Source organism: Triticum urartu, chromosome 3A, assembly GCF_056163025.1.
Source record: "Triticum urartu cultivar PI428250 chromosome 3A, HENAU_Tu73, whole genome shotgun sequence".
NCBI classification, from domain to species: Eukaryota; Viridiplantae; Streptophyta; class Magnoliopsida; order Poales; family Poaceae; genus Triticum; species Triticum urartu.
In genome coordinates, this window is record NC_141875.1 from 706160420 (window position 1) to 706178205 (window position 17786).

General features: G+C 44.4%; 1 protein-coding gene and 1 pseudogene across 1 annotated transcript; one reads left to right on the forward strand and one right to left on the reverse strand.

The window, feature by feature from the left end:
- The first annotated feature begins 9346 nt into the window (after nucleotides 1-9346).
- On the forward strand, nucleotides 9347-11280 carry LOC147981921 (uncharacterized; annotated as a pseudogene).
- Nucleotides 11281-11758: 478 nt separating this feature from the next.
- On the reverse strand, nucleotides 11759-13568 carry LOC125528948 (uncharacterized). The gene is made up of 2 exons (XM_048693364.2): nucleotides 13223-13568; nucleotides 11759-12738 (listed from the first exon to the last, which is right to left on the reverse strand). The coding sequence occupies exons 1-2, from the start codon at nucleotides 13310-13312 to the stop codon at nucleotides 12004-12006; spliced, it is 825 nt and encodes a 274-aa protein (XP_048549321.2). The 5' UTR covers nucleotides 13313-13568; the 3' UTR covers nucleotides 11759-12003.
- Between the last annotated feature and the right edge of the window lie 4218 nt (nucleotides 13569-17786).

The window sequence follows — 17786 nt, forward strand, 5'->3', positions numbered from 1 at the left end:
CGCCATTTGATTTTAGTTTTCTTAGGCAGGGAGCCGATGCTAACCATCTCATTCAACTGAGTCTCAGTAACCCGGGAACGAGCCCAGTTGCAGGCAGTGAATTGTTTGGCCATTATGAAACAAACAGACTAAAAATAAAAGACCGGTTTATAAATTACGCATGATTATATGCAAGAGACAAGGGAGTAAGAAACATACTGATATGTGAAATGGTGTAAACCGGAGACTAATGCAATAAGGGAAAAAGGTAATACTAGCACAAGATTACTCAGACACTGTTAAACCGAAGCATAATTATGAAGGTAAAATGCTCCTCCGGTTTATCAGAGGGCTAATGGCATGGACTGCTTATACAAGGTTAAACCACCTATGTTGGTGCAAGGAGAAACAGATCTCACAGGGACATAGAAACAGATCTCAAAGTGACATATGAAATTTTCGGATATAAGATAAGACAGAAAAGTAAAAATAATTGGATCTAGAAGGGGTGCAGAACCGAAGCAACTTATGAAGGACTAGATCAGTTCTTTGCGCATAAGGGTTTGTGGTGACAAGGGAAGGTTAGCTACGGCAAGGAGTACATCAGATATGAAGTATTCACCTAAAGGCCATGAAAGAGCAACACTGAAAGCTCCGATGAACCTCAAGAACAGCGAAGAACAAGGAAACCCTAATGGATCTAAGAAAGAAAGGGGAAAAGACTTACTGCGATGGCGGAAGCAGCGGAAGGGCGCTGTGGAACTCTGGTGCGAACAGGTTGATGCAGCGGCCAACGGCAAAGCAGAGGCGGAGTTCGAAGATGACGGCGGCGCTCGGGTGCGAGGTCGTCGAGAGGAAGAAGAAGAGATGAATGGGTAGTGGAAAGAAAAGAAAAGGGGTCCGCTGTCCCTATTTATAAGGCGAAGAGATGAAACGGCAAGTGTGGGAATCGAGGAGCCCAAAAATGGATAAGTTAATAAGGGTGTCGCCTCGATGGCTGAAGACATATTAAATGAAGGTAATCTTCGACATCAACGGATGGATGACGTCAGGATGGTTTATCATAATCTTGAAGTATGACGTCACGGCGGTTTACAAGATCGAGGTGAAGATATAAGGGAAGAATTTTTCTAATTATAGAAGATTGACATGAACGAGTTCAAACCAATCTGGGGCCTAATGTTGGGGATATTACTACTGGAGGTAAACTGGCCTTGTGTAGCCGGGTTGACTCCTTGAAGATTAGAAGCCTATAAAGATGCAAGGATGATGGCGCTTCATGGAGGCCCAAGGCCCGAAGGCAGGTTAAAGCCTGTAAATATAAACCGGCTTAGTCATGTAATTTGTAAGATAGGAAGGATAGAGACCGAACTGGATATGTTTATGATCCGGCTTCGGGGCTCTGTAAACCGGCGGGCGTCAACCTATGTATATAAAGGGACGACCCGGCAGCGGTTTAGAGACAGACAACAACTCGAGAGCCAGACAAAGCGGATTCGCTCCCTGGCCTTCGAAACCCTAGCAATACCAATCACAACTAGACGTAGGCCTTTACCTTCCTCGAAGGGGCCGAACTAGTATAAAATTCCCCGTGTCCCCTTGTCCGGTTTAACCCCTTAAAGCTAAACCGTAGCGATGGCTCCACGACTAAGTCCTTTCACAAGGACATCTGCCGTGACAAACCCACCACAACTGTTGATTTGGCCAGAGGGGTTGGAGGCGCAAAACTTAGAGACTGTGTATTTCTGCCTGCTTTCGACACCTGAGGAGGTGCTACCATCTTCTAGGACCCTGATGTAGTGGAGATCAACTCCGAAGCGATCGGGCAGTTTTTTATAACTGCTCAGGTCAGCCTCAAAGCGTCGGGCAAATCTTTCTAGTTAACTACTTTCTATGGGCCGGCAGATGATGAGAGGAAAGAGGATTTTCTGATAGAGATAAGAAGTACTGCACCTCCACTTGGACAACCTTGGCTGATTAATGGAGATTTCAACATAAGCTATGAAGCCAGAGACGAAAACAATGAACGTATAAACCGCAGTATCATGGGCAGATTCAGAAGTGCCATTGACTCGGCTGAGCTCAGAGAAATCAAGTGCAAAAACAGAAGATTTAGTTGGAGCAATGAAAGGGAGAGGCCAACCCTTGAAAGCATTGACAAATTTTTCTGTAATATCAGTTGGGAAGCTCTCTTTCCCTCAGTCATCCTGATGGCCTCCTCTACTACATGCTCAGACCACTGCCCTCTCCTCCTAGCGGATGCCACTTCCCCAAGGAAAAAGCTAAGTTTCAGTTTGAATCCTTCTGGCCAAAATTTCCCCACTTCCATGAGACGGTAGACAGAGCTTGGAACAGACCTGTAAATCACTCCTGCGCTTTCATAAGGCTGAAGCTGAAGCTATTGAGGATAGCAAAAGATCTGAAAATTTGGAGCAAGTCCCTTTTGAGTGATGCAAGACTGCAATTCCACATCGCCCCTGAGATAATCCTATGCCTCGATGTCGCTCAAGAGACTCGGCTGCTGACCCCTCTCGAACTCACCTTGAGAAAGAAGCTGAAAACAAGACTGCTTGGGCTGGCGGCTATCAAACGCGTCAGAAAGAGGCAGGCATCAGAATTACCTGGTTGCGCGCGGGTGATGCAAATACAAAAAAATTCAATGCAAAGATCAGCTCAAGGCGCCGCAAAAACTTCATCGCTGCTCCGAAAACTGATGATGGAGTGGTCACTGCTCATGATAACAAGGAGGACTGCATTTTTGTTAACTTCAACAGCCTACCGGGCTCCAAGCAGGAATTTACAAAAATGATCAATTGGAATGAGCTCCAACTATCGTCAATCCAGGGTGGGGGCTGGATAACCCATTCACTAAAGAGGACATTTGGAATGCTGTAAAAGCCATGCCCCCGGAAAAAGCACCAGGCCCTGACGATTTCAACGGTGTTTTCTTCAAATCTTGTTGGTCAATGATCAAACACGACATACTTGCGGTATTCCATCAGTTCCACCACCTATCGGATGACTTCAAACCTCTAAAGAAGGTTTTTGTTGCTCTTCTGCCAAAGAAAGATGGCGCTAAAAAATTGCAGATTACCGCCGAATAAGTTTAATTCACTCAGTGGCCAAGCTCATCGCAAAGGTGTTGCAGCTCCGACTGTCGCAGGTGATCGAGTAGCTAATCTCACCAGCCCAGTCAGCCTTCATGAAATCTAAATGCATCCATGATAGCTTCCTATATGTTCAAAATGTTGTCCGATCGCTGCACCGTCGCAAAACACCCGCCTTGCTCATCAAACTAGACATAGCCAAGGCTTTCGACAACGTCTCCTGGGATATCTGCTCCAACTCCTAGATAAGTTAGGCTTTAGTGCTAGATGGAGGGACTGGATCTCGACGCTTCTAGTTAGTTCGTCTTCGGCTTTCATTCTAAATGGCTGCTCTAGACGTGATATCGACCACCGTAGAGGGTTACGGCAGGGAGACCCGCTCTCGCCCTTGCTTTTCATCCTCGCCATTGACCCCCTACATCGTCTCCTAGAGAGAGCAGAGGAGCGGGGCTTGCTCACCCCCCCCCACCAGGTAGGATAGGGCCACTTAGAACCTGCCTCTACGCCAACGACACCATGATCTTTGCCAACCCCTCTCGCCAAGAGATCGACAACCTGCTTCTGCTGCTTGATAACTTTGGGAAGGCCACAGGACTCCGCGTCAACCTTGGAAAACCTTCAGTAGCACCAATTAGTTGCATCGACATCGATCTTCAGGACGTGCTACATGGCTTTGGCGGTCCGGTGGTCGGCTTCCCGCTACGCTACTTGGGCCTCCCCATTACCATCTCCCACGTCCGCCTGGTTCATCTCCAATTCATTCTTGATCGCATAAGAGCCAGACTGGCGGCTTGAAAGGACGCCTCATGTTGATAGCAGGTCGTAGGGTTCTTGTCCGTTCCATCCTAACGGCGCTGCCAATCTTTGCTCTGACGGTGCTGCGCGCTCCAAAGAAGCTGCTCAAAGACATCGACAAGTGCAGGCGACGCTTCCTTTGGGCTCACAATGAGGAGCTCTCCGGTGGCAAATGCAAGGTCAACTGGTCCACCGTCTGTTCCCCGACGGACTACGGTGGCCTTGACGTTCTTGATCTGCAGCTGCTCGGGTAGCTCTGGTTCCGTTGTCGCAACCCCGATCGGCCTTGGGCGGGCTCGGACCTGCCCTGCGACGACACAAACAAGAAGCTCTTCGCTGCAGGAACAAAGGTGATCATCGGCAACGAGGAAACTGCCTCGTTCTGGAACTGTACCTGGCTGGGATCAATGACCCTAAGATCCTCCATCCCGGCTCTGTACGCTCATGCAAGGAGAAAAAATAGATCGGTTAAGGAGGCCCTCTCTGCTGACACCTGGATCCGCGACCTTGCCCATGGAAACACCGACGCTCTGCTCCATGATTTAATTCTGTTGGCCAGATGCTTCCGACTTGCCGCCGTGCAGCTGCAGCCAGAGATCCCGGACGAAATCACTTGGAAATTTTCAGCTTCAGGAAACTACACTGCTGCCTCAGCCTACAACATGCAACTCTCTGGCATGATCAGATCTCCTCTGAACAAACTTGTTTGGAACACGTGGGCTCCTGGAAAAATAAAGATCTTCTGCTGGTTATTGTTCAAGCAAAGAATCTGGTGCAACGACAGACTCAAAAGAAGAGGATGGCTAAACGGATACTTCTGTCAATTGTGTCACGGAAACCTGGAAATGGCGACACACTTCTTCTGGCAGTGTGACTTTGCTAGGGCGGTCTGGCAGAGGCTTGCGGCATGGACCAGATGTGGCGCCGTTGACCCGGCCAGATGGCTGCTGCTACCCAACTCCACTTTGATCGTCACCAAGATGATCGACCACACCACCCCATCTTTTAGAAAAGGGGTCAACTCCCTCATCCTCCTAGCGCTGTGGGAAATCTGGAGGGAAAGAAACAGCTGCACTTTCAGGGACAAGGTGGCCTCCGTCTCTGAGGTCGTTGCATCGATCAGAAGAGCGATCGACCTGTGGCGCGTCGCGGGCGCTTCATGCCTTGAGACCCCGTTCGGGGACATGTTGGGAGATATGTAACTTTGAGACCTCTAGTTTTCATAATTTTTTTCTCTGATTTCTCTTCTCTTCATTCCTTGACCTATGGGTCACCCTCGCCTTGTTTGCATTTTCCATTGCTCCTTGCTAAATCAATGAAAAGTCAGGAATCCCTAGATCTTTCAAAAAAATTGGTGCTACAATTATTATCTATGATTTGGGATTTTGTCTTCTTCGTAGATCGGTCGCTGCCGGAACTAGGTAGAGTTCTCTATTAAACAATGTCATGAACTCCATATTCTGACATTAAATATATGACATGGAGGTATTTCTTTAGGTGTGGAAACTAGGGAAAACATACGGTATCATGAATCACATAGTATAAGCTCATTCTCCCAAAAGTATAAGGTGCGCTTGACTTCCGTTGTATGTGCCCATTGAGTAAGAATGATTATTGTTTGGGTTCTCGTGCAACCTCTGTGTGTGATTTTTTTTCGTGCTAAATACTACCCTTGGGACATAAACTTTTGGGAATGATACCCCCAGCTACATTACCATCTTATTTCAAGTTCCAGAAGCACAAGGGCCAATGACTAGGCTCTTACACGCCAACTCAAATATCAGGTAATTCCATTTCTAAGAGCTCTTCCAAGTGCTTATGTTAATATGATGATGCTTAAATCAGGTATATTTATTTTTATTGTGAAAAAAATGATCTACCATGGACAATTGGGACAAATACTAAGTATGATCAAGCATGCATATGTCAGCGAACATACAGGAGCAAAGCTGAAGTTAAAAGTGAATATTTCTGGAGTTTAAGCCACTGTGATGACATGTGAGGACATGGGAAGAATATACAGCATGACAAATTGTAATTTCATCCATAGCTATTCTATAGGTGATGTGGTAGCTTAGTCTTGGGACACATGATCTATACGGTGGATGTTATTTTTTAGAGTATTTATGTAGGAGGAAATCGGCTTAAGGTTAGACCACCCCCCCCCCCCCCCGGTCCTTGGTCTGGCCGACGCCCCCGCCTCACCTGTATATGTATCTCCCTACATTGCCCTCTAGGGCGTAGAGTTAGGGTTTATGTTTTGTTTGATTGAGTTTTAGTCTTTTCTACTCTTAGTCCTACACATGAGAGCCGACCGGACCCCCTATACTACACATCACCAAAACCTCATGTTGTCAATCAAGTACTTCATGTTTTATCCGCGATACAGATTGCATATCTTAAACTCTTACTTGTTCTTCTTTTACATGGAGAGGTTGACCTTTGTGATATAGTTGACCGTGTTTCCAACAGTGGGAACAACCATACCAGAGTTGGTGTAGCGATTTTTCAGCACACTATCGAGTGTTCAGTGCAGCCGGGTCATCAAAGTATCCTCCAACATGATTCAATTTCATCTCATCGAAACACTAGGACATCTTTTTACCTATTCCGTTGTATGAGCTAGGCAAGGTTTCTTCATGAGACTTTCTAGTTTTCCATGGTCTAGGTTGTATATATTGTCATATCTTGAGCCCAAGAAAAAGCCAACAAAATATGAGATGTCCGAATTTTTATTTTTAGTGCATTGCATCCTTGAGTTTATGTCTGCATAATGATATTGAGTTGATAGTCTTAATCTTAGGGTCTATTTCCGTACAGTTTTGAGTTATATTCACGTTAGTCAGGCCAGCGCCACACCAGCATCGCGTCCGTTGCTGAGCACCACCCTCCTGGAAACTCCATCCTCCCCCACCGACCTCTACATTGTCATATGTGAGGTCGCTTCAAGAGATAGGCGACTGGAGCCAAACCCATGGAACTTTTTCAGATAAAGGGTGGATTTTATTGGCTCAAATGAAGCATTGAGAGGATACAATATGACCACACACCCGGCCTTTGCATAATTAGGATACACACAACCAACCTTACACACACTCACGCAAAAACACACCAACAACTAGCAAGGTCACAAGACCAAAAGCTATGTGTAGGCGTGGAAAAAAGAAAAAGAAAAAAGCCCCAAAGCGATCAGATCTACCATTGACAAACTACAACTAAGACCATATCCGCACACCAAACATTGACATCACATGGAGGATGAGGATCTTCAACAGCAACGCCTTCAGGAATGCGGTCTTCCCGTGACATTTTTACTTTTAATGGCCAACTTATATTCTTTGTTAATTTATTTGATTTTTATGATTAGATCTAAGTTAGGCTTTATATAGACAAAGTTTGGCTGTTACTATTCTAGTTGTTAACCATTGTTCTTTCTTAAATCCTTATTCTAAAGTGCCAAGTGTCGTATGATTCATAACCATACAACACCTGCCCCTCCTCACTGGGGAATGTTAAAGCACGTCGGAATTCAAAATCTGAGCTCTATTAGGGTACTCTATTTGACGGTTTTATGACGTGTGCATAGTGTACATAACCCTTCTACAATTCGTTCTAAGCCATTATATGCACCAATTTTGACTTGTGACTTTTTGGCAACCTGGCCTGCCTGGCTCCTACCCCTTACGTTCCCTCACGTTCGGCCAAGGGTGTAACGGGAGCACCTCTGTGATCGTTACTTCTAGGCTTAACCTGGTCAAGTATCTTAGGTGGGAGAAGCCAAAAGCTAGTAGTCACAACGCACATAATAGGTCGGCACAAAAGAAGTGAAAAATAAAAATACCCTTGAGGTTACATGCGATTCGAAGCATGAAAATATTCTCCTCGGAATAGACGAGGTTAGGGTCAAGTTCATGATCGTAAAGATAGTAACATGGTTGTAGGAACCGTTGGAGGGTCTCCTGCACCAAAACTATTCGCATCGTGGTTGAATTATGTTTAGATTAGACCTACATGTTGGGTTTCCTTACACCAACAAAAGAATCCCCCATAAACCAGGCCGATACTACATGCACTCCTCGCTGAGGGGGTAGAAGCCGGCGGCTGGTTAACATAAATATCAGCATACACAAGTTGAGAAAATCCAAATTTGTGTTCGGAACATAAATTACATTGGAGGATTCTCCACACCATCAAGAAGTTTTTTCAAACGACGGTCCTGCTCTATTTCTTGAGCAAATGGCATGACCTTCTTGACATAGGGTCTTGTTTTATCTCCTCACCGTCATCGCCTTTTGGCCCCACGTAGGAAATATCCTTGAGCTCCAATGTTGGGGAATGCGTCAAGAGCATGGCCCATGTTTGTCGAGTACCTTCTTGACAGGCCAAGATCTTCGAAGTCCTGATGCGCTGACGAGCTTCTTAAAGACGTCCAACGAGTTCAGCTTGGTCATCGGGTAGCTTTTCCTGTGGCCATAGAGCTTGGGAAATGATCCCCGTGGACGACCCGGCAAGCTGGTGCAGAGCACCAAGCCGCGTTAAGCCATCCTTTAAGGATAATGCATTGCACGTAACCACATTAGTTGGTACACTCAGAATGCGCTATGTATAATACATAACAGGAAGTGATAAACACTTACCAGCCAACAACTTGATAGCCTTCTTAGTCTCATGATCGGATGCAACCAGTTGAGACTTGAGTTGTTCTATCTCGAGCGCTTGTTGCTTCTTCTCCTCGGCTAACTTCGCATATGCTTCTTGTAGCTCACTGCCCTCGGCATGGCCTTTTTTCGCAAGCTCGACCTCTTTTCTCGATTTTTCCAGCTCAGCCTTGACCAGCGCCAACTCATCCGATAACTGGTGGGTTCTCTTTACCAATTCATGTAGAAGTAATAATCAGTATATGACTCTTCGGAAAAAATGACCTACGGGATTAAACCAGCTTACAAGACCGAAGACTGAAGATGAAGAGCAGCTCGGGAAGACTAAGGAGAGTCCTCGGCTTGAAGACCGGTTAAAGCGCTACTGACGGAGTCCTGGATTAGGTGGTGCTCGGCATGTCGGTTGCCCATCCTTTGGGTTGGCCGAGGACCCCCTAAGCCTATCACTGGTGGGCCTCGTTCGTCTGGACCAGAAGCATCAAGAAGGAATGACACGAAGACTTGACGCATACTCCAAGGCGTAGAGATAGTCCTTGACACGTTTGCCCCTTAGATACGGCTAACCATGTGTAAACCCTAGGTGCCCCCAGTATCCATATAAGTCATGGTGCTAGGGCCGCATATCCGATCTCGCTGTAGATCACCTGTACCATGTGCCCCATCCACAATCAATACAACAAAGCATGACGTAGGGTTTTATCTCAGAAGGCCTGAACCTGGGTAAACCGCGTGTCCCTTGTGTCTTTGTTACAATCTAGCCAAGACTACCAGATCGGGATTCCAACCTGAGATTTTCCGGATTTGACTATGAGAAATACTAAACGGGCATCCTGGACTGCGGAATTCATCGCCAATGTGGACAGTGTATTGCTCCCACTGTGGTCTACTTCTACTGCAACTATGACTATGTTGGACAAGTTTGTTGTTGAATTTGGCCTTCGCAGAAAGCCGACGTATCACATCGATAGATGGGTTAACTTTTCCACCGCGTCAAGGGCCAAGTACATTTTGCTTTTGACTTCACGTTTGATGTTAATTGCGCTAGCGCTACATGTGACCAGTACAAGTAAGCTTTCCCTTTGTGCAAGCTCAGTGGCCCAAAGGGCTCTTGTGTCACATCTCATCTCTTTGTGCAACCTTATGAAACTCACAGTAAAAAAGGTCCTGTTCTGAGGTGATCTCCAGTGCCTGTTCTTAAGTTGTGCTCTTCTCGAGTGTCTAAACATAGAGTGGTGCCCCTCCTTGTCAAGTTTACACATAGGGCAGGAGCTGTGCAGGTTGCAGTACCTGCTTGTGCACCATTGTGAACTGGAAATGATAGAGTTGCATGCTCCTAATCTTACCAAATTTGAGTTCGAGGAAGATCTCATGCAAATTCTGCTCAGTGATTGTTTGAGGTTGTCAGAGGCGACCTTTGTGTCAAACATGAGGACTCAAGAGTTCCATGATTATGATTTCGACGATTTGACATTCACCTTCACCGAGCTTGCTCTTCCACATGTGCAAAAAAGTATTTCTACTTTTGAATTTTGACAAGGTTTTCTCTAGAAAGAAGTGCTTCGTTTTACTTTATTTAAACTTTGCTATCACAATATTGGATCTCAGTTTAATTATTAATTTTGTGTTTGCACTGTTTCTCTTCCAGGTGCTAAGGTTCAGTGAAAACCAGCCTAGCTTCATCAATTTGAGGCATCTAAACATGAACCTTGAGCTCATGTGGGATCCATATGATTAGCACCTGTCTTAGAAGAACTGGAAATGCATGTAAGTAATTTAACGGTTGATTATGAACTTTTTTAACACATCAATTAGGATAGTTGTGTGTTGCGTCTGTTTGACCCCCTCCCCCCCTGAAGAATATGTATAGTGAAATTAACGGATATATGTGTGCAGTTGGGTCGTGATAGATTTTGCCCTCCTACTATGAGGATGGTGACGGCTGTGCAAGGGCCCCTTCATCGTCACCTCAAGAGTGTCCACGTGTCTGGATTTTGTGATGTGTTGGGGCTGGCCAAGCTGGCGCTCTACATCCTTGGGAATGCTACCATACATCAAGTATGGAGGTACTCCCTCCGTTCCGAATTACTTGTCGCGGGTATGGATGTATCTAGTTGTATTTTAGTTTTAGATATATCCATTTCTATGACGAGTAATTTGGAACGAAGAAGTAGATCTAGTGGCGTATGCCCGCAGTCTTCACACCGATGATATCTAGTCAGTCAGCATGGCTGGTAGTATCGAGGGGGGTCATGACCACGTCGATCAGAATAGGATGTTTGCAGAACAAATCCTTGGCAGTGAGGAGTTCCATCATATCGTCCCCATCTTGTGAAGTACTACAATGCTGGGGCTGGAGATGCTATTTATATATGCCGACGATTGATGGATATGGGCGTGGTGGAAAAAGGATCGATCGGGAGCTTTACGAAGATTTATAATAATACTCTGAAGCAAAGCATTCATGTACAAGCAGAATGATTTGATACAGTAGTGTGTGCACCAAAATTCAGTGTTGTCTGCATTTTGGTTGTAATCTGGGTTAACTATGATTTCTACTTTTTTGGCTTTGCTATTATGAACATAAGCAGTTGGTAGCAATTTCAAGTGATATATATGTGGAACACTGTCATTAATGAAATCATGGAATCATTGATCTCATTCCATGCATGGTCCGTGTATGATGCTGTCAAGATTCAGTGTTTTCCTTGCTGCAACTAATCTTGCAGCAAGATTCTGGTTAAAAGTTCCTTTGCAATACTACGTCCTTCCAACTAATGCAGACAAAATAATAGCAGAGAAGCCACTCCTGACCACACTAGAGATTCTAGTTAAGTTCTAAATAATCACCCACTAATTCCACCCTTCTAATTAATTGCACAGGAGATTCACCCCTGTAACCACTCCAATGCTTCAACAGAGAAGTTTGAGTGAGAGGGGAAGAGGGAATATGAAGGGAGTTCTGCATATTTTGGCCTAAAGAGTTGAATTTTGCCCTGCTTAATAATAAAAGAATCACAGACAATGATTAATTTTACAAAATCTCAGAATATTTTCTCGCCGGTTAAAAAAAGAAAAATGAGGGGATAGAGCCAACCATTAAAACAGAACATTATTTTAGTGTGAAACCCGTCTAAATTACTTGCAACTTCATACTTTTTCACTTCTTGCAAGTCAAGAAATTTGTAGCATCTCAGCACGTAATATAGGAAACCCAGAAAAGGAGAGGGAACTGCATGCAACCATGTCATATCAAAACAAATCCATCACCTCAGCAACATTACAGGAAATGACAAAATGGTTTTGAGTTACAAAAGCCGATCTAAGACTGTCTAATAAGTATTTATAAATACTTCCAGCCTGATGATATTATTACGAAACCAGTCGATACATACATATCGTTCTTTGCTTCTCCTTGGAGGCAGGATACTGGTCTCCACACTTCTTGCCGGGGCTTCTTATCAGTCTTACTTCCTTACCTTTTTGGGCAGCCGGCATCCATTATGAGCGAGCTGGGTCACGTCGTGGACATACATGATAGGAGACGGGGTCCTCACTCTTTCGCCCCGGAAACCATCCGCAAAGCCCATGATCACCTTCTTCTTCTTCCTGAAAAAGGAGTATCCTTTCACCTTCACAACGACCGATTTGAGGCCAATCTTGCTGGCAACTCGACCCATGTGTTCCCCTGTTGCTTCACCAGCATACCGAGCAAGACGAGACCGCCCCTTTCGATCCTCCAAACAGCCAGCGGAAGCCCCAGCCTTCCTGTTCCCCTTGACGTCCGTCACAGTCACAAAGGTCTTCTTCCCCTTGAGCGTGACGTGGAGAACGTCCCTCTTTACTCGCGGAGCCCCTGCTGGCCGCAGCATTTCCATGTTAAACCGGCCCGACCTACCACCACCGGCTGTGAATCCGGTTACACCCATCCTGCCACCACCGGCTGTGAATCCGTTTCCACCCATCCTGCCATCACCGGCTGTGAATCCGTTTCCACCCACCCTGCCATCACCGGCTGTAAATCCGTTTCCACCCATCCTGCCATCACCGGCTGTCAATCCGTTTCCACCCATCCTGCCACCACCAGCTGTGAATCCATTCTCAGCAAAGTGACGAGGGAAACCGCCATCAGTCTGGTTCCGTGCTTGCATGATGAGGCGACTCATCGGATCACCGGCGTTCGTGAGGCCCTGCAATGGACCCTGCAAAAGCACAAATCAAGATTCAAATTGTATCAAGCACCGGATAACAAGACCGACCACTCTGTTGATGTCTCGGCAAAACTTGGGAAAAAAAATGCAGAAAAAGTGCGTGTACTTATAGCAATGTATCAGCTAACAAGATTTAAGGCTATAGCAGCAAGCATTTGCGGTCACCAACAGGCACCGGACACGGTTAATTCGTTAGGTTAGCTGGAAATGGCAAAGGAGGTGCAAGTACAGTAGCAAAGAAACAAAGAAATGATTACAAGAACTCCTCTGTTTTCTTCTTTTCTTCTTCTAATCCCCACGAAATGAAATTACATCACTGGTTGAATTGGCACCGAGCATTGTGAATTTATCTATCTGTTTCAGTTCATGAGATTCACTCTACTAACGTGTTGCCGGCTAGATGGGCCTAATTAGCTGGAAATGCAACGGAAGTGAGCAATGTCGAACAGTTAGACCAGGGAGCTGGTAAACGTACCTTGTCAGTTGACAGCAGGCGCGGGGCGCCTGGTGAGGCGAGCGGTCGCAAGAGTGCTCGGCCGGCGAGCCCGAGGGCCCTCGCTGCCATCGCCGCCTGCTGGCCGGACGAGGACGGGATCCTCTATGGGCCGGCGGCAGCGGCAGGGAGCAGATCCGGTGACCGGCGGTGGCTTCGGTCCAGGTCTTCACAGAGAGGGGTGAGGGAGGAGTTGTGCGGGGAAGAGCCGGTCGAGGAGGAGGGTTGTGGCTCCAGCGGCGGAGCGAGACGGGGAATGGCGGCGGCGGCGCTGGGAATTGGAGTTAAAAAAAACGTGGGGTCGGAGTTGAACGCACGGGAAACCTAACGAGACGTGGGCGGTTGGGGAGAACGCTGTGTAGCTGATCCAGTATCTTCAGGCCCATGAGCAAGTGGATGGAACCACAAAGGCCCGACTCAACCCATCTCCAGGCCGGCCCAGACAGGTTAATTGGTTGCCGAGCTGACCAATGGCTGGTTTAGGGCTTGTTTGAGACTGCTTCGCTCCATTAAAATCAGCTTCATACCATCGGATATGCAGTATGGCGTGAAATTTACCCTCATGATAGGGTTTGACCTACTACGCCAACGGCCGCCGACATTGAGTCCCTATACCGACCCACCGGCCTCTCCCGCGCCCCTCGTTATATTTGCTGGCGAGCGGGCAGAAGATATGGGAAAAATTACTTCGGGTGCTCAAATCTGAACAATGAGGATAACTTCTTTTCAAATTTTTGAGGAGTTCAATCTTTTAGATAAAGGATTAAAGAGGGTGAGTTTGTCAGACTTCCTCTTAATGCGTTATGTATTTGCGAACCCTTCGTGCTTTGAAAGTCAGTCCCTGTGTAGAACCACCTTGCCAACAAAACCTTCTCTTGGCTGTAAGAAGCACTTATATGGAGTATTTGCCATGAATTCTCCGACACGGGCGAAGCTACATGTTAGAAAATGGGCCACGGTCAACCAACCTATAGAAAACATAGTGTGGTATTACGAGTAAATTGAGCCATCGGAAAATTGAGTAGGCATTCCTTTGTACCTGCCAACCCAACTTTGGTTGTATAGCTTTGCAACTATTCTTTGCGGCACTAAATCTCCAAGCTAGAGAGTCCGTGAGCCGTGATCCTGTTGGGATCCAAAGCATTCGTGCATCCTATTAAAAAAAACATTTGGGCAAAGTTTTTTTTTTGGTAAGTCTTCCTAACCAGGCAACCAATCTCAACTCGCATCGGTTTCACACTAGTGCAGAACCGGACAATAGCACCGGTTCGTAAGGCCCTTGAGTGCCGATTCGGTAATCGGCACTAAAGCCCCCCCCCCCCTAGTACCGGTTCAGCACGAACTTGTGCTAAAGGGCAACCACGTGGCACGAGTCAGCTCCGTGGGCGCGTAGGACATTAGTACCGATTGGTAACACCAACCGGTACTAAATGTTTGGGTGTGTTTTGGTTTTATTTTTTATTTTTAGTTTAATTTTGTGTTTTCAATTTAATTTAGTGATTGTTTTACATTATAATGAGTTGTTAAATCATAGGTGAATGTACCGCGGATTAATTTAACTGGATCGTGCTAAGTCATCAAGTATATGTCATATCCATATTATATATACTTGATCACCTAATTAAGTGATCGAGGTAATATGGATATGACATATACTTGATCACTTAGCTAGAATCCATCCAGTTGAAACTAATCTGCGGTTTCTTTCATAAATGATGTAATAACTCATCATCATCATCATATTAATATAAAAACTCTTGCATCATATATATCATCACCAACAACAGTTTTCATAACTAGCTAAAAATCATCATATAATAGTCGTCTCATTACCACTGCTTAATCATCATATAGTCATTACCGCTATTTAATCACCACCAACACTAGCTTAAAGAAGAAACATTCACTTGTACCAGAAGCAAAGATATCATCGAGTTCAACATGGTAATGATATTACAAGCGTTCATAACACCATAAAAACAAATCACTCTTTGAGATTAAGTTCAGGACGAAGAACACGGACATGAGAGGACAAGTAGTAAGAGCATGAACTAGCTAATTAATCACTCCTGCTGCTCTCTCTCAGGTAAAATAGCATAGAACATGTATAGATTTCCTGATTCATCATATTGGAGCATGCAGATGAACATGTCTCCTAATCGTGGGTTGCGCTTCTAATTGCTGCCCCCTAGTATTTCTCTGCGATCGTTCACAATTTTGCTCCAGTTTTTTACTATTAAGCATTCCTCGCTATTAGAAATCCTGAATGCACTAAAGTGCATTGTAGGATATCTTGGCCGTAAGCTAGCAATATTCATGGTACCTTTAGTCTCGATCCAATTAGGCACAACATTCATCGGGAGTCCCTGTTGAAGAACATCATATAGTAACATACTTAGCAATGAAGTTTAGCTTAAAAAAATAATGTATGCAAAAGATGCACTGAGGAGAAATAGTAGAAATCTTACCATCTTTCCTAAATATATGTGACTGTAGTTCAGTACGAACACTATTGGTCGCACGTTTTGAGTACTAACATTTCTAAGTGCAAGAAAAAAATTTGTCTTGACAGCATCAAGATCCTCAAGTCATGAAACATAATGACTTGTCTCCTCGCAGTTTAGTTCAGCTCCGGGACAGTGGACGATCCTGTCTACCAAGCGCCGGACATGTTTGCTTGATTAGAAATAAGCTGTCAATATAAATTGAGATCTATTAATTATTCAACTGGTTTAAATAATCTCATATCGAAGACATAAATATGGTTGAGAAACTCACATAATGGTAGAATTGGAGGCGTCTGCACATCGACCCAGATGTCTCTATTACCTATAATATCATCTTCCGGACGAATATCAAAGGTGATAACCATATCAGGCTCAAATGCATAAGCCTTGCATAGTGCTTGACAAGTTTTGCATTCAAAATAGGTGTATGTGTCTGCATTGTATAATTTGACGTTGAAGGTATAACCATGTTCGGTCTTCAAGTAAACTCCTTTTATCTCCATAGTTTCGATAGGACTGAAACCTATCTTATCCAAGACAAAAATTCTTGCATGGCAGGGGATATGCTAATAGAATAGTGAAAAATTAAAATTAAAAGTTGAAGCAAATGAAGCATAAGTCATGCTTAATTACGAAAAAAGACTTGTCGTTGTGACTTACTATATCCACTTCGAAGTTCTCATCCAGCTTGATGCTGAAACGTCTATTATCAACTAGAAAATTTCTGCCGCACAGGTCGCGCTGGTCTTCGCAGTATTCGCACATAATGAAATCGTGTTCGTCGTCAGACGACATTCCTATATTCATAGGTGAAACATTAAACACTTATTAGTTCTATTAATTCAACTAATTCTATTAATTCAACTAGTTCAACTAATTAATTGAACTAATTCAACTAAGCACTTACGAAAAATATACCTAAATAAAGTAGCTCAACTAATTCAACTAACTAGTTCAACTAATTCAACTAAACTAGTTCTATTAATTTTCTTACTAAAAATAAGGTAGCTAGTTATATATAATAAAATGTTAATTAGATAATCAAATCTCATATAACTCAATTAAATATATATCTAACATATAATTTATATCTAATTCATCTAACATTTGACATTAATATCTAACATATGTTCATATATAGGTGAAACATTAAACACTTACTAGTTCTATTAATTCAACTAAATAAACTAGTTCTATTAATTCAACTAAGCATTTACTAAAAATAAACTAGTTCTATTAATTTCTTACTAAAATAAAGTAGGTAGTTCTATATAGTAATATTTTGATTAGATCATCAAAAATCATATACCTAAATTTTCTTACTAAAAATAACTAGTTCTATTAATTCAACTAATTCAACTAAGAATTTACTAAAAATAAATAGTTCTATTAATTTTCTTACTAAAATATATAAAGTAGCTATATATAGTAATATTTTAATTAGATCATCAAATCTCATATACCTAAATTTTCGTACTAAAAATAAACTAGTACTAATTCAACTAGCTAGTTCAACTAAGCATTTACTAAAAATAAACTAGTTGTATTAATTCAACTAGTTCAACTAAACATAAAAAATTCTATAACTAAAATTTATAACTAAAAAACTAAAAGACAATGTGCGTGTGTGTGGACATGGTGGCCGGGGCAGCATCTCACCGGCGAGGCGAGGCGACGGGGGCGGCGACGGGGACGGCGACGGGCGGCGCCGACGGGGATGGCGACGACGGGAATGGGGGCGGGGCCGCGACAACGGGAACGGGGACGGGCCGGGCGGGGACGACGGGGCGGGACGCGGCGACGGGGACGGGTGTTGGGGAACATAGTAATTTCAAAAATTTCCTACGCACACGCAAGATCATGGTGATGCATAGCAACGAGAGGGGAGAGTGTGATCTACGTACCCTTGTAGACCGACAGCGGAAGCGTTAGCACAACGCGGTTGATGTAGTCGTACGTCTTCACGGCCCGACCGATCAAGCACCGAAACTACGGCACCTCCGAGTTCTAGCACACGTTCAACTCGATGACGATCCCCG